Below are 22,456 nucleotides of genomic sequence, written 5' to 3' on the forward strand. Positions count from 1 at the left end.
AATCATTATATCATTCAAGCGAATAACTCAAGACCAAATCAAGATAGATCAGCCCTATCTGTCGCTAATCTGACATGGAAACATTGCAGTTGAAAGCAAGTGGTTTGTTGCTGTTAATGAACTTTGTGTTCTGTGCTTACAATGGAAGTTCACTTTGCTTTTTGGCACCAATGCTAATCTGTTCGCTGTTCTAACACAAGGTCTCGATTGAATCCTTCTCTCTTTATTGGTAAAATAAATCAGCACTGTGTCATCTGTTGAGCAATATACAGTTTAAACCTGGAATAGAATCTTTAAATCTAAAAGGGCCAAAGATGCCACTTGAATTTATAATCTGCTTATGTACTGTCATTTGAATGCAAACTCCCTATCTCATCAAGGATGTGCTGTCACAGTCAAATGATGGAAGTGTGGTTGAGGTTTACATTTCTGAGACATCTGGCCTCACTAAGCTAAAAAAGTGAAGCCGGTGTCTCTTGTATAGTGCAGGAAAACATCACTTGAATAATGGTTGCCAATATCATGGTATCTATGACAGTGGAGTCCTGTAGCTCAGTGGTTAGAGCACTCGCTTTGCAAGCGAGAGACCTGAGTTCAATTCCAGGCACAGGGCAAAACCTTGGGCAAGTTTCCTTACTCCACACAGAGCCTAATAATAATCCCTCCAAAACCAAAACAATAATAAAAAATTGGTCATTTTCAATCTACGACTGTTTGTGGGACATTGCTGTGCGCAATTGGCTGCCGCGTTCGCCCACAAATATACAGTCAATTCACTTTACAGTGTGTTCTGTGAAGCTCTTTGGGACGTCCTCCTGACGTGAAAAGCGCTATATCAAATGCAAGGATTATTATTATTATTATTTTAACATCTTAAAGGTACAGTTGATTCGAGCAGTTAAGTAATATGTTACAGTTATTGAATGCCTTCATGTGAGAGTAATATTTCAAAGCACTTTAAAAGATGATGGAATCATCTGGCATAGAGGAGATTAAGAATTTGAGGGTTTTGACCAAAGGCATAGCGAAAGAGATAGTTTTTTAAGAGAGTGTTGACTGCAGTGACAAAGCTCAAGTGAAACAGATTTAGGAAGCGAGTTTTATCCAGGGATGTAGTGGCTGAAAGCTATACCACCACTCTCTGGAATTGCACATCAAAGTGAGAATTAAAGCTACAATCACAACGAAATAAATAAAAGGTCATTTGTGAGAACCTTTTATGTGGTGGAAGGTTACTGGGACGGTGGTTCACAACGTAATGACGCCACTGAGATTTGAACATCTTAAAGATGGAATTCTCCATTTTCCCCATTGATAACTGTAGTGTGTGCAAGGTCCTGGAATTGTGTAGTTGTATGTGTGTTCATAACAAAAATATCCATCACTTCAGAACCTCAATTCTAACATGATATAAATGTAAATGTAATTTAACATCATTCATGAAAATAGAACAAATTATAACTGTGAAAATAATTAGATTTAAAGCATATTTTGTACAACTGCTATTACAAAATTGCAGGTAATGGATCAATAGGAGGAATAGCATACCACAACTATTCCAAAGTGAATACATCTACATTTTTTCCCCATTCGTGCTATTTACAATATATTCAACCTTTGATACTGCACCAAGTAACCACTGCAATGCAGTCACTGAGATTATTGAAATGATAGTTGTAATGGATAATCTGTCAATCTGCAGGGCCCAGACCAATCTCGTCTATATTAAAATGACTTCCAAAACAGAAGGTCATTTTTCTTCTTCTGTTGTCGACGTGACTGGCTCTGCAAGGTCGGCAATTGTTGTGAATCTTTAGATCGTATGAGTGCCATTACAAATGTCTGAAGAAGAGTGCTCTAACAGATATTGTTCAAAATGCAATTGTAGGATATGTTTAACACTGTTCTTTTCAAAAGAAGGTGGATAATTTAAACACCCAAGGTAATGCTATTGTTTATGTCAATACATACATATTTTAGATGAGCCCCAAGAGACCAATCTAAAACTGCATTGAAACGACAAGATTAACATTTTCGAGAGAACTCCTCCCTCCAAAAAGAACCATTTCAATACTGTGCTGTTTTTTTCTTCAAATTGTGACATTCATCATGGAACCTTCTAACACATGAAAGTGTAAATTAATATGTTTTATATAATTAAAGCTTTTTCTTTAAAGTACCACATGGAAACACAAATGTCAGCGAAACAGTTCTGTGGATTTCTTTCTTATATTGCAAATTAAGTCTTCTTAAAAATCACTAAAAACATTATTTGCTACATATAATAAACTCATTTGAAATGTGTCAATTTTGACCAAATTTGTCGTAATAGTGCCGGCTTCAAAAGTACTAGACCTCATTTTCTAGTGAATGAATAACCAACGCTTATCAAAAAGCTTGTCATGTACAGTGAAACTGTCAACATCCTAAGGAGGATATGATTATGAGCTGCTGAATTGTACTGTAGAATATTTAAATTTAGCTGTGATACAGCTACTCACTCTTGATCTTCTATTTGACCTCTAAGCTGATTAATCAGGGTTTTCTGAATGGCAGCATGACTCTGTAATGCCTGTTTAAACAGAACAGAAGACAGTACCGATTGAACACTCAACTACCAAACATCACCAAGTATCATACAATGAGAAAAAATAAACAGCTGTTAAAGAAGTCCAGCTATGTTCTCATTTAAAGCATATTTTATACTAGTACAGCTCAATTATATAGGTTTCTTTAACTACAGTATCTGTAGTCTTGTAAGGACAATCAATGAAGAAGTGACTCCTGTTTATTCAATATATAAAAAATGAGAACAATAGAGTGCCAATGATTCATCCCTCTTTGGTTTATAAATTATAAAAGGATTGAGCAGATTATGGCAGATAACTGGAACACCATGGATTATTGCTATGGATCCTAACTAATTGGAAATAGCCTTATACATAAGGTAAAAGCACCACATATTCTCAACTTGAATAGGTATTATTTTGTGTACCTTCATTTGTTCAATTTCTATTTTCTTTTCTTCTAAATCAGCTTTCACTTTTTTCAAATCTTGATTCAAGGCTTCAGTGATTTCCTGTAAATTGCTGTGAAAATATTCAGATTCTGATATCGTGCCGAAGTTTTTAAAATGCTTGATCAACAATTCTCAATTATGAATCCTTAGGAATAGATTGGGTGAACCATCAAGTATATCATCTGAATCTCGTTCTTTGATATAATGTCTGATGTACCCTTAGGCCTGCGAGTTATCTTAATTACCTCCAGTTTCCCACTATTACTTTATTTCTGTTTCTTCACAGGAGTGAAATAAATTCAAACTGTTGAGAAGTGGAAGACCGCTACTGTCAAGGAAGGAAATAATATTTCTGTGAGATCATCCTGTAAGTTGCTGAATTTCATAGACTGGGAATGTCCAGCTTCAATGCTAACTGCTAATGAGTTAACTGATCACAATCGGATAACCAGAGATGCTGTAGTGGACTGGGATAGGGAGGGGAGGATTTTCATTCAAAGCTCCTTGTGTGATTTGATAGATTCCAGGATGCAAAGGGGAACTTATTTTATTTTTCAACTGTGCTTACGGTCACCTCCCCCCTCCTGTGGCTCAGGTTCATGCTCTGCCACTGTCAAGTGCTCTGGGACGCTACCCTGTGTGAGGGGTGCTATATAAATGCAAATTGTTGTTCTTTTAAGTTTGACACTGCCAGGATCAGCACAGCATTAAATTCTATCAGAAGGACAGGTGACGATTCATTTCCAGACAACTCCCACCTTAATATTACAAAGCTCTGCCTGACATTCAACTTCATACCGAATTCCATCCAAAATTAACTTTGTTATACAAATGTAACTGATACTATATAATTTTGAAGTTAACAAAATGTAAATGTTGTTTCCTAATTCTTCCTACAAGTTTTATTGAAAAATATACATATCTATGACATCTGGTTCCAGGACCCTTAATGACTAGTTACTTTAATAGCTGTAAGTTTTTTTTGTGTTCCTGATAGTTAAAATACATGAATCAATTTGCAAACAGGAAATTGAATTGCTTGAACCAAAACATGCTAATTGCAAACATTTCAAACTTACACCTTATCAGCAGTTAACTGAGAGATGAGTTGGTTTTGTTCCTTGAACTTGGCACCAAAATTGTCATTTGCAATCCTAAAAAGAACAATAAATACAGTAAGTAAAAAAGAAAGGGTTGGACTGAGTAAAAACATTCAGACCTCGTGACTATGCATTCCCTAGACCGGCAAATGGCTTATTCTGTCACAACTTTGACAGTCATCAGGCAAAATATTCCTTCAGTCTGTAAAGTGAGCAAATATCACATTACAATGTGCAATGTAACTTAATCTAGTAAATATAATAATCAAATTCAAGAGCAAGGATACAGTTCCTGTTTGTAAGATATTCTAAAACAGTCTTACAGACACAGTCAGAGCAGATGAATAATTTATTAATTAACCCTCGTATTGTTCTATAATAATAATGATTGCATTTGATATTGTCTTATTTTCTTATCAAGGCACTGAAAGGTCTCAAATCGCTTCACAGGGATTACTGTTTAGTGTAGTAACTGTAGGCGAATGTTTCAGCCAATTTAAACAGAGCAATGTCCCACAAACAAGTCAAAATAAATGACCATTTTTTTCTGGGGGATTGTTGACCAGAACACCGGGAGAAATTCCCTTCTCTTTTTGAATAATGCCATAAAATCTTTAACGTCTACCTGAACAGGATGACTCCAGGATGACTGAATTTTTAACGTCTCATCTGAAGGCAGCACTTCTGTCAACACAATGCTCCACTAGCACTGCAGGGTCAGCCTAGACTATGAGTAAAGCCCTGATAGAGGTGAGAGTGGCACCAACTGAGCTCGGGTGACAACAATCACTAGAGCTTATATTCTATTACATTAAGAGTATACAAGGAGATGGTCAACTCATTGTGCTATAAAACTCTGAAATGTAACATGCCAACAATCAACACTTGCAATAAATTAACTTTAATGGCATACAGATTATATTGTGCAACAAAAGTAATTGGACTGTATCATTACATGGCGCATATTGAAATAAATACTGTAATGAAAAGCTATAAGTTCTTGAATGCAAAGTAAACATTTTAATGGATCTAATTGCAATAAGATGTACAATAAATTAAAATCTGTAAAAAGCACATGTTCTGTATTTCAGTGAACTAAAATATAATATGCACAACATAAAGGCATATACTCAGATGGTACAAGAAAATTGCTTTCTTATTGCACTGGACAACTTGCATTTATTTCCTGAATGCATAAATAAATTTTTCTGAGGCAAGCAATGTATAGAAACAATAGAATACTCAGCTATTGAGCCCGTTCAACCTTTTTATTAGATCATGATAGATCTTTTAATCCCTTTTCACCATATTCAATAATACCCTCACTCCAATTGACAATATTGTACAGAATATTAGCTAACAGATAGCAGGCAGCAGCTGCTTCAAATTCAAATATCTTATATGAGTACACAATAACAATTCCTGGCCAATAAATCCAGATTGCCTTATATCAACTTCAGCAGATTTTCAGAAAACAGTGATTGGCTGAAATATGGATAATTCCACACCCAGTTGGTGAATTTGTAGTTTTTCTTCTGCCCAGTCTGTCTGTTTTCTCCGAAGATTGCATGGAACCCACACGTAAGGAGGTGCTCAGCTTTGCTGAACTGCTAACTGTCGTCACGGGGGTAGGAATACAACTGTAGCAACATGAAGCTTTGTATTGTCTATGTTTTTCATGTGCAGTATTTGGGCAGAGTAATGCATTACTTATTCAACATTCTTTGTTCATATGATTGGTGTGTTCATGGTGTCAGAGTTCAATCAGGGTGTACGTTTGTGAATTTCCATCCACACTGATGTCTTTTCCTGTTCTAACAATTACCATTTTGGGAAAATTGTCCATAGCATTCCAGATGTAGCCTTACCAATCATCCATTTAGATTAACATAATTTCTACCCTCATATGATTTACTGTCCTTTAGATGTAGCCCCATATTTGATTAGCTTTGTTGGAAATGTTCCGTAATAACATTACTGCATAACTTTATGACAATACAGATTTATATTTTCATCATTATTTAATGAAATAGAAAATGTTATTTGAAACTTTTGTGCTCATGCATGGATCATAAAGTCAGCTTGCATACAATGCTTAAAGTGATGTTTGCTGCATAAACTTTAAAATACAAATATCTTCAAGTCAAAATAAGAAAAACTGGATTAGAATCCGACAGAGGATAATAGATTAATATTTTGAGTGGAAACATTCAAGTGTTGTTATGATGTACGGCCTCACCCAACACATTAGTTTACCTTTCTCGTTTTCAGATGATGATCAGCCTATTATTATTGTCATTTGTGTTACATTTCTTCTCAACCGTAATGACTAATTTTTCTTATTCTGTCAGCAAGTTTTGATGACAAATATCTTTTCTCTCGTCTGCTTTGTAAATACAGCATCCTGTCATGTTTTCAATTAGACTGAAAAACATTTCACATGATTTTTTGGATATAGCATTTTTAGAGTTTGCTATGAGCCTTCTGACTTTGTAAACTGGTTTACAGCAGTAAACCTAAATAGCTAACAGACTAATTTCAACAGGTGGAGAGGAGAATGGTGGCACTGTGCTCACACATCTCATGTCAGGTTTTGCTACTCACCAAGAGACTTCAAAAGAGTTCCTGATAACTGCTATCCACATGGAAGGCTCAAACCTGTGGTTGTTGGATGTCTAACGATCACCTAGTGATTATCCGTGGGGGAAGGGGGGAATTGGACGACAGAGCTTGCTCGAAAGTGAGGTGTCAGAATGTGAATCCTCTGTGGTGATCGTAGAAGTCCAGTTCTTGAGTAACTGTAGGTGGTGATTGAGGAATGAATCAGAGTGTCACAGAGGGAACAGTCCCTTCGGAATGCTGAGAGGGGAGGGGAAGGAAAGACATTAGGTGGTTGGATCTTGCTGGAAATGACGGAGAATTATTTGTTGGATGTTGATGCTGGTGGAGTGGAAGGTGAGGACTAGGGGGACTCTATCACGGTTCTGGGAAGAGGGGGAAGAGATGAGGGCAGAGGTGCGGGAAATAGGGCGCACACAGTCAAGGGCCCTGCCTTCAGTCGAGGAAAAAAGAAGACATTTCAGTTGCTCTGGTGTGAAAGGTGGCATCGTCAAAGCAGATGTGGCAGAGGCCGAGTAACTGGGAAAAGAGAATGGAGTCTTTACAGGAGGTGGGGTGTAGTCCAGGCAACTTTGGGAGTTGGTAGGCTTACAATAATCCTTGCATTTGATATAGCACCTTATCACATTTCTGAGATGTCTCAAAGTGCTTCACAGAATAAAGTGAATTGACTGTGGGCGAAATGCGGCATTCAATTGCATACAGCAGTGTCCCACAAACTGTTGTGGATTCAGTGACCAAATTAGTTGGCTGATCTGATCAATATAACAGGGGTGGTGGGGGGGAGATAGCCAGAAAGACAGAAGGTTTCCGGTGTTGCGTTTGTGTGTGTTTTACCCTCTTCTTTCCCTCATTCTCCAACAAGATGTCTGTATTTTTACTAAGTAAATTAGATAGCATTTCAATGCGAGTTCAAAAGCACTGAGTAATGTCTAAAGTGCTTTAATTTATTTTGTTAACATAAAACAGACACTTTGGAGGTTACATCACCTTTCATGGAAAAAGTAAACTAAAGCTTCACTTCACTAAGATTATGAACACTATTCTTTTTAAAAAAACTTCTCCAGTCAATTTGGAACAAATCCTGAATGTCTAAATAAACCATGAAAATTGAAACATGGCCAGAATTGAATATTTAAAGAACATACATCAAAGAGAGAAACTAACAGTAGAAAGCTCAAAGGTAGGAAAGGAGAATAGCTGTACACCTAAACTGAATATTTTATTTTGTTTTATTTTAAAGGTCACTCAACTTTATATCTTTATAGAAGTATAGAACTGAACGTGTTTCAATGAGTTCTATGAATTCCTTTGATATTATCTCATTGAAAATTATCAGAATTAGACTCCCCTCATTTGAACGTTTGCTTACGGCCAGCCTGTTTAAACGTTTTTCTTGTCTTCATGCTGAATGCTATAATAACAACAACAACAAGATTCCATTTATAGAGCGCCTTTCACATCGGGAGGACGTCCCAAGGCGCTGGACAGTTGGGTCAGGACCCGAGTAGGGGGGAAATGGTCAGGGTGAGGGGAGGGAAGGGAGGGAGCGAAGAGGGGGTAAATGTTCAGGGTGAGGGGAGGGAAGGGAGGGGGCGAGTAGGGGGTAGAGAGTTGAGAGGGGAGCTGAAGGCACGGTCAAAGAGAAAGGTCTTGAGACCGGCCTTGAAAGAGGAAAGGGAGGAAACAAGGCGAAGGCACTGGGGGATAGAGTTCCAGAGCCTAAGGGCTGAGAGGCTGAAAGCCCGGCAACCGATGTTAGGGCGGTTGGGGCGGGGGATGTGGAGCAGACCGGAGCCAGAGGAACGGAGGGTATGGGCAGGTAGGTAGGGGGATAGTAGGTCGGAGAGGTAGGAGGGAGCAAGTCCGTGAATGGCCTTGTAGGTGAGGATGAGGATCTTGAATTCGATCCTCTGGGGGATGGAGAGCCAGTGGAGGCGAGCGAGGGTGGGAGTGATGTGGTCGCGAAGCCTGGTGCGGGACAGTACACGAGCTGCAGAGTTCTGAATGACCTGCAGCTTGTGGAGGGAGGTGCCGGGAAGGCCGGCGAGGAGAGAGGTCCCATAGTCCAGCCTTGAGGTGATAATAATCCTTGCAATTAATATAGCGCCTTATCATGTCATTGAGACATCTTAAAGTGCTTCACAGGATATACTGTAAAGTGTAGTGATTATGTAGGCGAAATACTAGACAGCAGAGGAGTAAAATTCTATCCTGGTCTAAATTTACTCTGCTAACGTAGCGTTTGAGAATGTGTGGAATTTGGCAAATTCTTGAAAACAACTATAATTTTGAAGCAGATTTCCTCTAAGTTTTTTTAAGAACAACAAAAAACAGTAAAATATCATATATAGGTAGCATTTTTTAAATGTAATACACATAGAATTGTAGGAAGGTAACAGGATTGTCAATAAAATTATATAAGTAATAAGTACATGAGAAAAAGTGTTTAAAGGCAATTTGACAAGACACAGATTACTGTGTTGGTTGGTGAGAAGGCTAAAGAATTCTTAAATTTACTTCAGAGAACAGGTGAAACAAATGAGAAAAGATCAGTTATAAAAGGATCATAAAACAAGAAAATTAGTGAAACATATCCTGGGCTCCATTATTATTATATTGTTATTTTGTGTTCTTTTATTGAAAGGTCTCTGGTCTTTTTCACTATTGCTACTTAAGACAATGAATTATTGGGGTGATATTTGGATAATTTCTTTCCTGAATAAAACCAGAGATAAATGTTAACATACATTTAGAAATAAAGTTTTATCTGCTAACTGCTTCTCCTCCAGCCCTTGTGCTGTCATTTGCTGAATTCCTCAAGGCTCACCCTTGTTCTTTCCTCTTTATATATACATGTTTCCACTCAGTGATATCATCCGTATGATGGGGATTAACTTCCACATGTATTTGGATGACACCCAAATCTATCTCTCTGCCTTGACCCTCAACTCCAGGACTACTGCTGTCCTGACAGAATATCTGAATGAGAGCTAACTTTCTCCAGTTCTGTTGAACTTAGCTCTACATCAACAAGACCGAGGCTCTCCTGATTGACTCCCGTCAGTGCCTCCACATCTCAGGCACTGGCAGTATCACCGTCCAAGGATGCACACTCCACCTCACCGAGCCAGTTCGAAACCTTGGCGTCGTTTGGCCCTCAACTGTCCTTTCTACCCCACGTCCATGCCACCATGAGCTGCTCTGCCTTCCCCCACCTCCGCAACTTGAATCTGCTTCAGAGTGTTTTGTGCATTCTTTTCTAAATACTCCATACAGATTGGCATATTTCCTCAGTTTATGAGGTATGTCCTGGAATGACCTACCACCAACTCTACAAATAATATTTAGCATACCATCACCCCATTCACACAACCCGGATACGATTCCTCGGCTCAAACTCTTGAAATGTTGATCTTAAAAGTAATGAAGCTGATATAGTTAGATTGTTTGAGGTATTTTGGATTTTAATGGCAGGTTTATGCATTATGCACTTGCAAAATATGCAGTGTCACTGGATCATCCAAAATAAATTATGTGTATCCAGTCTTGTGGGTGGGGAAGAGGGGGGGGGGGGGATACGAACAAACAGCTGCTTAGCAGGAGCTGGGGTTAAGTAACCAGAGATTCGGGTTTTTAAAGATGTATACGCGTGGGTATCCAAAATGATCATGCGGAACACGGACCAATCAACTGGCATGTTTCATTTCAGTCCATCATAAGAATCGGATGACGCTCAGATACCCATTAATTACATTAGAATATATAGCACAGAAACAGGCCATTCGGCCCAACTGGTCTATGCTGGTGTTTATGCTCTACAAGAGCCTTCCCCTGCCTTTCCTCAACTAAGCCTTCAACCATAACCTTCTATTCCTTTCTCCCTCATGTACCTATCTAGCTTTCCCTTAAATACATCTATGCTGTTTGGCTCAACAGCATTTTCCACATTCTCACCACTCTCTCTGTGAAGAAATTTCTTCTAACTTTCCTATTTGATCTATTTGTGACTATTTTATATTGATGGCCACATTATATTTCTCACATTATATGTGAGAAAACAAAGAACTGACAAGTATTGGGATTGTAAAAAAAAATTGCGAGGGCAAATATTTGCAAACTGGCAGTTTTTTTTGCGTAATATACACACCATCTGTGGTAAGGTTATCTCTGGTAACATTCACTTTACAGTGTGTTCTGTGAAGCGCTTTGGGACGTCCTCCTGAAGTGAAAAGCGCTATATCAAATGCAAGAATTATTATTATTATTATTAACTCCTCAATCCCTCTCCCCACCGTCACCCAATCCACCTCCATCTCCAACTGCCCTGGAATCATCACTCCCTATACAAACTCCTCCGATCGGGTTTCCATACTGCCCACAGTGCAGAAACAGCCTTGGTCAAAGTGATAAATGATATTTTGTCCACCAGTGACCAGGGCTCCCCCTGTCTCCTCGACTCCTTGTGGAGTCCTCAGTGGTTAGAACACTCGCTTTGCAAGCGAGAGACCTGAGTTCAATTCCAGGCAGGGCGAAACCTTGGGCAAGTTTCCTTACTCCACACACCTAATAATAATCCCTCCAAAAAAACAAAACAATAAATTGGTCATTTTCAATCCACGACTGTTTGTGGGACATTGCTGTGCGCAATTGGCTGCTGCGTTCGCCCACAAATATACAGTCAATTCACTTTACAGTGTGTTCTGCGAAGCGCTTTGGGACGTCCTCCCGACGTGAAAAGCGGTATATCAAATGCAAGGATTATTATTATTATTATTAATAACAACCAAAGTGAACATCATATGAAATTGTGATTGGCTTAAAACAAGTCCTCCAATGAGTTTAATTGGCTACTTAAGGCCCACTGGGCACTATTTTCTTAAAAACCTTTAGGGAAAATATAGAACAATTTTACACCATAACTTAATCAATAATTTGTTTTCTCAATGATCATCTATGCATACCATAGAGTGGCATGGATAGATGATCATAAGTATACCACATTTGGAAATATTACCATAAGTGGAAACATCAGATTTAAACACCAATATTTACTCACTTCTGTTCTTTAATCCACTGACTAACATTTGTGACCACTAACTCGCTTTCTTGATGGAGTCGACCGTTGTCACTTTGTGCTTCTTTGAGGGCTTGCTGCAGAGTTTCCAGCTGTGGATATGGACATGTCAAAGATTGAGATGGACTCTTTCAAGTTCACTGGATTTGGAATACAGTTAATGTCCAGTACAGCATGCTGCAGGAAAAATCCTTTTTCTCCACTTTTTCAAATAACAAGCATTTGATGTACAAGCTATCCATAGCTTCAACATGTTATTAAAAATGTTTGATGCCTTCCCATGTCTTAGAATTATTAGCTTATTATCCTCAACATAAAATGTTTTACCACAAGCCACTGCTGCAGTTTGCATCATGCTTATTTAATTAAAATTAAACTGTTCAACCTGAAGACATGTTAAAAATTTGGGAAAATTCATTTTGTCCCATTTAAGTGGTCACGGTTGTTATTTGTATAAAAACATCAATATATGGTCGATTGCATAAGATACCATGTGTACTATAAACCAGATAGAGAAACTAAAGTTCTCCATAAAAAAGAATGTCTGTGATACGTTGGAGAGATGTTCTCCAATGTTATAACAACAACTTGCATTTCGATAGTGCCCTTCACATGGGGTAGCGTCTGGAGGGACAATAGCTTATAAAGGGGCAATGGGTAAATTAACATCTGATAAAGAAAGAATAGCTAAGGTTTCAGGGAGAATCCTTCAATGCATTTCTTCTGCAGCAAGGGATTCGGGAAGATTAGAGATACAATGGAATTACTGAGATACTTAAGTGCTTCTCCCACTGGGAGTTGCTCCTGGTGTCCTGGCCAACAGTGCCCCAAATAAAATTGGTCATTCATTTCATAATTATTTATGGGGCACAGAAACCTGGCTCTCCCCCAATTACCCCATCCCCCTAGTTGCAGCCTCCCCTCCAGGCTACACTTCCATCACACATCCCGTCCAAACCAACGTGGTGGCGGGGTGTCTCTCATCTCCAAAGCTTCCCTTGGTCTCACCCCCTACTCCTCCGCTGCTTCCCCTCCTTCGAGCACCTCACCCTCTTCCATCCCTCTCTCCCACTGAAAATCCTCCGGGTCTACTGCCCCCCTTAGCCCCCTGGCTCCTTCCACACAGACATATGTACCCTCCTCTTCCCTGTCCCTTTGCTCTGAACGCCTGCTCATAATGGGCGATTTCAACCTCCACCAAAACTCCCCTTGCACCACTTCTTCCGACTTCACTGCCCTCCTTTCCTCCCTAAACCTCACCCTTCACATAAATTCACCTACCACAATTGTGGCCATGCCCTCGACCTCGTTATCACCCACGGCCTTGACATTTCCAACCTTAGCATAGTGTACAAAGCCATCTCGGACCACTTCCTCATCTCCTCTTATCACATCCCTCTCTCCTCTACCAAGCTCTCTACCATTCTCTACCGCCCATGGAAAGGCTACCCCCTGAACCCTCACAAAGGCCCTCACATCATCAAATATCCTATCCCTCTGGCCTTCCACCCGCGGAGATCCTGAAGCAGCCATCCAGCTGCTCCATGATCACCTCTCCTCCACCTTCAACTCCCTCGTCCCCCTGAAATCCAGGACCATCTCCAAATCCACCCGATCCCCCTTGCATAACAACCACCTCCACTGTCAAAAAACCCAAAGCCGGCTGCTCGAGCACAGATGGCGGAAAACTAGCCTGACAGTCCACCGCCAACTGTGGCTCGAGCATCTCCACAGCTACCGCCATTCTTTGACACGCGCAAAAACATCCTTCTACTCCAACATCATCTTGGAGGCTAACCACAACCCTAAAATCCTTTTTTCCACCACTCACTACCTCCTCTGTGCCCCCCCTCAGGCCTCCTCAATCTTCACATCCAACGCCAAGTGCGAGGAGGTCATGGACTTCTTTTCATCCAAAATACACAACATCCGCTAGGCAGCCTCATCCACCTGTCTCTTGTCACCCACCACTACCCCTTCTCCATCCCCCTCACCTTCCCTATCATCAGCTCCTACCACGACCCCCATCCTACATTCCTTCCTCCCCATTTCTCCCTCCTCCCTCTCACCCACCATCATCTCAATGAAACCCACCATCTATTGCCTCGACCCCTCCCCACCAACTTGCTGGTCACCCAGCTCCCCCTCTTCTGCCCATTACTGGCTGATGTCATCAACCAGTCCCTCTCCTCTGGATCAGTCTCTGCCCCTCTCAAAACTGCTGTCATCACCCCCCTCCTCAAAAAACCTTCCCTAGATCCCTCAAACCCCAGCCACGACTGCCCTATTTCAAATGCCCTTCCTCGCAAAAGTCCTAGAACTCGTTGTTGCAAATCAACTCCGCGCACACCTCTCCTCCCACTCCCTCTTCGAACCCCTCCAGTCCGGTTTCCGCCCTGCCCACAGTACAGAGACTGCATTTGTGAAAGTCACAATTGACATCCTCTCTATCTGTGACCAGGGCTCCCTCTGCCTCCTTGTCCTCCTGGACCTCTCCGCCACGTTCAATACAATCGATCACGCCATCCTCCTCCACCGCCTTTCCTCCGTCATCCACCTCAGTGGGACCGCACTCACCTGGTTCGAGTCCTACCTCACGAACCACCAGCAGTACATCTACATAAACGGCTTCTCCTCCCGCTCTCACCCGGTTACCTGCAGGGTACCCTAAGGATCCATTCTTGGCCCCCTCCTCTTTCTGATCTATATGCTCCCTCTTGGAGATGTCATCCCCAGACATGGGGTACACTTCCACATGCATGCAAACGATACCCAACTCTATTTTTCCACCTCATTTTGCGCCCTGCCTGTCAGACCTCAGGGGCTGGATAAGCGCAAATTTCCTTCAGCTAAATGTTGACAAGACGGAAGCCATACTCTTTGGCTCTCATCAACATCTAAAATCTCATGGTTCTCACCTCCTCCACCTACCTGACCTCCCCCTAAAACTCTCCGAACCTGTACGCAACCTAGGTGTCAAGTTTGACCCCCAATTATCCTTTGTCCCCCACATCTGGTCCCTCACAAGCACTGCTTTCTTCCACCTCCGATGCATCGCCCGTCTCTGCCAATACCTCACTCCAAAAGCCGCTGAAACCCTGGTCCATGCCTTTGTCACTTCTCGGTGGACTATTCAAATGCCCTCCTCGCCAGTATCCCATCCACTACCATCCATAAAATTCAGGTCATACAAAACTCTGCTGCCCACATTCTTACCTGCACCAAACTCCACTCCCCGATTACCCCAGTACTTGCCAGACTGCACTGGCTGCCTGTCCCAGAGAGGATTGACTTCAAGATCCTCACCCTTGTCTTCAAATCCCTCCACTCCTCTGCACCCTCCTACCTCTCTGACTTCCTCTCTCCTCACAACAGTGCCCGTTACCTTCGTTCCACCGGGTCTGGCCTCCTCCTTGTCCCCAGAGTCCTCCGCTCCACCCTCGGTGGCCGTGCTTTCAGCCATTATACCTCGAGGCTCTGGAACTCCCTTCCTCTCTCCCTTCGCCTCGCCCCCTCTCCCTATTTTCAGGTCTCGGCTGAAGACCTTTCTTTTCGACCATACCTTTGGTCAGCTTCCAGCCCCTCTCCCTGGCTCGGCCCCGGGATCCGTTACTGTGAAGCGCTCTGAGACGCAGTCTGGCATGGAGGGCGCTATATAAATCCAAGTTGTTGCTGTTGCTGTTCTTAAATTGGCTGCTGCAATCATCCACAAATGCACAGTCACTGCATTTCACAGTAAATCACGTGAAGCGCTTTGGGATATTCTCCCAACCTGAAAGGCGCTTCACCAAAATGGAAGGATTATTATTATTATTATTATTATTATTGACTGGAGCTGAAAACCATTAAAATCACCATAAACAATAACACATCTATTTAATTTGAGATGTTTGATATTTAGAAGTAGGGTGTACTTAATGCTTATTTGGTGCCTTAATTGTTAGTTTCTTACAAAGGGCATTATGCCTAAAGAACTGCCATGCACATTTGAGTGAGTGTTTGGTTAAAAAAATTAAAGCAACACAACAATGTACATGATCAGAAAAGAACAGATCTGCCCATCCCAAAAATGAACAATATACAATATTTTACCTCTCATTGAGCTGAAATCAATTTATTTGCTAAACAGCTGTCCAATTCCCTCTCAATTCTGCTGACACAATCTGCCTGCATTGCCTCTTTGATTCATCTATTCTACAAGATCACTAGTCTGTGTAAAATAATTTAGTCACAACTGTATGTTCACTGCCCCTTTTTTGACCACGTCCCCTTGTAGAATTTATGACAAAAACATTATTAGGGTTCAACTTTTGTGTTCAAATACTCTTTAGGATTGTAAATACTTTAAGATCTCTCTAATTGTTCTCTTGTCCAGTATGAACATCCCCAGCTTCTGCAGTCTCTTCTCATAACTTAGGTGCCTAATTCCAGCTATCAATTTTAGTTGATTTGAAGGTGCATGTATTTTGCTTTCAATGCCACACAAGAACTGTGTAAATAGCATGAACCTATATTGCAAAACACAAATAAAAAAAAATCATGTAGTGATTCAATTGATGGCATCATTGGTTTTGTAATCACCAATGCCTCAATGTAACATAGCCTGACGTACATAATGCGTGTTATCGTTGGCTTGATTCATTTCAATAGTAATTAACATTTTGTTCACTCTATAATGTCAGATCCCATTACATATCATTGCCAAAATATACGTCATGACAGCCTTGCAAACTGTTGCATTAATGTATACTTCAAAGAAAAAAGAACTTGCATGTTTATAGTGCATCATCATCCTGAAATGACTCAAAAGTGCTTCACAAGTAATTAGTATCAAGTATTGTGTCTGTTTTATAAGCAGACATGGAGTCATTTCTACCAATAGCATACTAGAAATGCAGGAGATGAACTTAAGTCAGTTAAAACATTCCAATTGGACTAATGTGGAAAAATGCTTCTTTTGAAAAAGGTAATGGTGCTGGTACCTTCACACTGGAAAATGTGCCTAGTGACAAAATGTCTTTTATGCAGTGAGAACACTGCATGTCATGCTGATTTGTGAGGTTTGGGCTCTAAGGAGATCTACAACATGACCTCAACTGCAGTCATCGTACACTAATACCAAAATAACTTTTAAAAATATGGAATATAAATTAATCAGAAGGTTATGGGTTCAACCCCTGCATCGGGATTTTTGCTAGACTGACACTCCAGCATGTTACGGGGGAGTGCTGCACTGTCAGCAGTGCTGTCGTTCAGATGAGACACAAAACCGAGGACCTGTCTAAAAATTCCAGGGCACTATTTGAAAAAAAGGAATTTCTCCCTCCGTTCTACTCAGTAAATTAAAATGGTCATTCACGTGGTTTGTGAGATGTTGTTGTGTGCAAATAAAGTATAATGACTGCCATGTTTGCCCACAAATACAGTCACTATACTTCCACTTAAGTTTTGTGAACTATTTTGAGACATTATAGGCAATATGTCAACTGCAACAATTATTATTTATTTGCAGAGATTCAATAATGTCATTCAGTACCTCTGCTACTTTGTCTTGTAACGTCTCTTCTAAGACAACCATCTGTGCTTTGTGCATAACCAGGTGTTCTTCTTTAACAGCTAAATCTTTGATGCTTTCTTGGCTCTTCTTCAGTGCTTCAATGAGTTGAGCACTGATCTCAGTTAGCTTCTCTTCATATTTGTGTACCTATAAGTATTCAAGAGTCAAACAAATTAAAAAGCAGGTTAAAAGCTCTCTTTTCTTACCCACTCCAATGTGCGGACAGTAAAATGCAGAGACATTGCATATTAGAATTCCAGAAATTAAGAAGGAGAAATAACCTTTTAATCAATTTGTTATGTTGGAATTATAATTCAGTCTTCTGGGTGAATGTTCTTCATAGATACATTTATCCTATACTATTTGGAGCTGAAATGGATCAGTCATTACAATCCAAAATTATTTTTAACCAGAACTGGACAGATTTATCCCTGATTTATGGATCTATGGTTCTCTATTTCCTTCTATCTCAAAATGTTAGTTTCTTTTCAAATATCTAGAGGTTTTGAATTACATTGTGGAGTCCTGTAGCTCAGTGGTTAGAGCACTCGCTTTGCAAGCGAGAGACCTGAGTTCAATTCCAGGCACAGGGCGAAACCTTGGGCAAGTTTCCTTACTCCACACGCCTAATAATAATCCCTCCAAAACCAAAAACAATAATAAAATTGGAATTTTCAATCTACGACCGTTTGTGGGACATTGCTGTGCGCAATTGGCTGCCGCGTTCGCCCACAAATTTACAGTCAATTCACTTTACAGTGTGTTCTGTGAAGCGCTTTGGGACGTCCTTCCGACGTGAAAAGCGCTATATCAAATGCAAGGATTATTATTATTATTATTACTATTACATTAATTGTGTAAGTTGAAGGTTTATTCAAGTGGAGTCCTATAGCTCAGTGGTTAGAGCACTCGCCTTGGAAGCGGGACACCTGGGTTCAATTCCAGACAGGGCGAAACCTTGGGCAAGTTTCCTTACTCCACACGCCTAATAATAATCCCTCCAAAACAAAACAATAATAAATTGGTCATTTTCAATCCACGACTGTTTGTGGGACACTGCTGTGCACAATTGGCTGCCACGTTTTGCCCACAAATACACGGTCAATTCACTTTACAGTCTATTCTGTGAAACACTTTGAGACGTCGAGAAGACGTGAAAAGCGCTGTATCAAATGCAAGGATTATTATTAGGATTGTTATTATTATTATTATTCCTTTCAACAACAACTCTGTTAAAAGTTATTTTGTCAGAGCTCTTTCCAAACCTTGCTTTCCAAACTAAGATTACAGTGTTTGTTAAAAAAATTGTTATGAGCTAAATGCTCTCAAACAAAGCATAAATGTTTTCATTACTGCAGAATATTACTAGTTAATGTGTTCATGCAACACATCAATAGCTAGCATAAATATTTCTAATTTAATGAAAGCTATTCTTTAGAAGACTGAGAAAACTTCTTTAAAATCATAATAGAGCAGCAGAAGATCAGCAGGAAATCAACTAATCACCAATGCCAAGACTAAAAGCTGAATTCTGACAAATGTTTTTTATTATATGTACTCAATTTTGGATCTCAATTTCATTTGAAAATAGAAAATTCAATGACTGTCAGAAGTAGAGAGTGTGTAGAGGAAGAATTTTTCTTCATCCACAATGCACGGGAGACCATTCTAGATTGAGTGCAGAAATTTTCCATAGACAAATATGATTGTAGTTGCCAATTGTAATTTTTAGCCTCCAGCAGATTATGCAAACGTGATCATCTTCTTGTATCAATTTTAAATGTTAAAATATGTATTTATTGAAATGTTATATTGTACTTGGTAATGCTGTTTATGATTGTGACATCAGTCGCAGTATTTGTTGTAAACAACTTGTTTGAATTAATCAACTTCAGGTGTAAACCTTGAGCAAATAAACACAAATCTGTACTGTGTCATAACCTTTTTCTATTGTGCACAATCACAATAAGTTTCTGATGCGCAAATCATTACCAGTTTGTTGTAACAAAAAACATTGAAGGATCGCACTTTTGAGAATAATTTTAATACTTCCAAATGGATTTGTTTTACTCCCTGTTTTCTAAAATTTAACTTGCTAGACAGCATAACTATCCACAGCTCATGCTTTGATTGCAGTTCTAGCTGCAAGGAAAATAATTTTATCTGGCACATAATGTAGCATGTTAATTCAGCATTAATTATGGAATGTGTCAAACTACATTTCAGTCAAAGCTCCCTGCAAGTCTCCAGAGCTTTCTTAATGACAGTAATTACAGGTCATAAAATAAATCTTCTAAAATTAACATTTTTCTCCGTCTTGATAGGAAACTGTAAATGGCCAAGCACTACAGATGTTTTGATTAGTTAAATGTAGCTTCTTTTGTTTCAACAGCTGCCATAGCTGTGAATAGAGAAAAAGGTTGACAAAGGTGCCTCATTGTACCTCCCTGAAAGGGGTATATTATAAAACTCAATTTGATTATGAAGTCTGAAACGCTTTTATAAACTGCCCCAAATTAATATACTGTGATTTTATTCACAAAATAACATTAACAAAATTAAAATGATAAAAATATGGGAACTGTGCTAAAAATGAGAAACAAAAATAATATGGAAATTCAGAACTTAGATATAAAGAAATATTCTTAATCTAGTTTCTCTTGGTACCTGAAAAAACAAAACGACCTGAGGTTATATCTAACAATCTGTCACTGAGCCTGTGTAACAGAGCGCTTTAAGAAATAACATTCTAATATATTTAAAAAATTGATTCAAATAATTTTAAGAATATATTAAAACAATTGATTGCCCTTGCCATGTTTTTGATATAAATAATTTAGCAATGACTATTAGAAATATATTTTAATGAATATCTGTTATTTTTCTCTCCATTACAGACATCTCTCGAGCACCTCAGGCTTAAAAAAACAAGGAAGTGACAATGGACATCCCAGTCGTCTCTCCCAATTCTATTCTGTAACAAGCTTATCAGGGGATTTACATGGGAGCTACACTGACTAGATTTTTAATAGTCATTTTTAAATTATTTATATCTAAAACATAGTAAGGGCAATTATTTTAACATATTCTTAAAAATAATTCAAACCATTTTTTAACATATATTAGTCCCACATTGGACATTGACCCATCGCACCTAATTGCTGCATTGCGACAACATGGGCTACTAGTAGCAACCTAAAAAGCATTTAATTAGATATTCTAGAAATATTCTAAATTAAAATGTTCTAATAGTTATTGCAGTACTGAAAAATTAGATCCAACACAATTTAATTATTGGCTGGTTTTGTATGTGATCCTCTCTCCCCACCATTCTCAAAACTTGAGTACAATGGTTTCAAACCAAGCTAAAGTTTTTGACCGCTGCCAACATCAATGCAGGGCAAAAGTGTGATATTTGAGTGTCTCTTCACGAGATACCAACTTAACTCAATCAGGGGTAGGCAATATCCAGCGAAGTGGAACTGAAATACTGCACTCTGTGGGTGGTAATAGCAATGGCGATGTTTGAGACTGTCCAGCTAAATGGATTCTACTGAACTCAGGGGAGAGTGATGTTTATCCTAGAAACCAGTTGTTAATTTGAAGACTGGTTTACACTACAATTTTCAGCAATGAAATAATTTTTAACTGGCGATAATCGTCACTACATATATTTTTCACCATATTGTTTCTCTCACTGCCACTCTTATCTGGGAGAATAGACATATATAGATAGATACAGATATCTGACCTAAGCTTGGTTTCTCCTAAACAAAGAATTCAGTGGAGTAGAGTATTAGCTCTACGTTGCACTGCATTGTAGCGCGGTGTGCTGTGCTCCAATCCACTGTACCACTATGCTACCCAAGCTGTGATTATTTTAAAGTTAATTTTAAATCAAAGGAGCATGTCAGCACAGAATAAAGCACATACCAACATACAGTCACGTACTGTAATTATGTTCTTGAAGTAATTCTCAAACAACCTATAGGTCCATAGCCTTTAATTTTTGCCTGCTTTAACACTGAGGGATGCTAATACATTCCACCTAAAATCTAATTTCTACAATAAAATGTTAAATGTTTTTCAGATGAGTTCAGCATTCTCAAGGTACTTGTAAAAGAAACAAAACTGCAAGCATTGGACATCATAGCTAATAAACCATTTCAGAATGTCACTAACTTAACATGTACAATGAGTTAAAGTAACACAGATAATACCTCCAAGTCTGATTAAATAATAAAATAGGTTTCTGTGATAAAATGAACCTTATTGTCATTTTTTTTTCAATATTGCTTTGAGCCTCTGTAAAAGAGATAATGATTCACACCAAACAAATCACAGAAGGAAATCTACAGTGCTTCTTTTCATTAGATAACTGGATGGGGGCTGGTTTGAAAGATGAAAAAAAATACTATGAGCAATAATAGTTAGACCCAAAGTGAAAACGTTCTTTAAAGAATCCTTCTCCATACATTCACTCTTAGACATTATTCGTCTCAAAAGAAAACAAAATAAGAAAACAATCAGATCACTATTTGTCAAGGACATTCAGAATAGGCAATCACAGTGAATTAATTATGTTCTTGTTTTCTTATTGTAAGATTATATTATTTGGCCTGATCCATAGCAGACATACCCAGACATTTAATAAAACTGCTATTGGCAATGCTCACTGATTAACTCTAACCTTCAAGCTGAAGTGCATACTACGCTTTTGATGCAGCTTAGAAGGACATCACATTGTCACCTGGTATGATGTTTGACAGCTTATTCTGTTACATCAAGACAGCACAAAATTACCTTTTTCAAATCCATCCCTAGTTAATAACAAAAGGCAATAATAGCATTCAGCATGCGTAAGATGGGAACAGTATAAAATAAAGCAGCAGAAAAGATGAAAGACGGACTATTATGGAGAGGAAATCAAAAACTCAGTCTTGTAGAACAGTATAATGTTTCAATTAGAATGTCATGGAGAGAGCACAACACATCATTCTATGAAATCCTCTCTTGCGCATCCTAGGAACAAGAAAAAATTCCCTTATGTGCATACACAGACATAGTCTCAGACCATCTCGAAT

At 39.2% G+C, this 22,456-nt stretch overlaps 1 protein-coding gene across 1 annotated transcript in view; it reads right to left on the reverse strand.

Annotated features, from left to right (window-relative positions):
* The window catches only part of LOC103190167 (interaptin), a 183,819-nt gene that overhangs the window by 16,012 nt on the left and 145,351 nt on the right, over window positions 1-22,456 (reverse strand). The window contains exons 31-35 of the mRNA XM_042331688.1: window positions 17,352-17,519; window positions 11,798-11,907; window positions 4,099-4,173; window positions 2,996-3,089; window positions 2,502-2,572 (exon numbers count right to left, since the gene is read on the reverse strand). Of these exons, the coding sequence (XP_042187622.1) occupies window positions 2,502-2,572; window positions 2,996-3,089; window positions 4,099-4,173; window positions 11,798-11,907; window positions 17,352-17,519 (518 nt within the window). The remainder of the gene's footprint in view (window positions 1-2,501; window positions 2,573-2,995; window positions 3,090-4,098; window positions 4,174-11,797; window positions 11,908-17,351; window positions 17,520-22,456) is intronic.

This window comes from Callorhinchus milii, unplaced genomic scaffold, assembly GCF_018977255.1.
Source record: "Callorhinchus milii isolate IMCB2004 unplaced genomic scaffold, IMCB_Cmil_1.0 Scaffold2, whole genome shotgun sequence".
Classification (NCBI taxonomy): Eukaryota; Metazoa; Chordata; class Chondrichthyes; order Chimaeriformes; family Callorhinchidae; genus Callorhinchus; species Callorhinchus milii.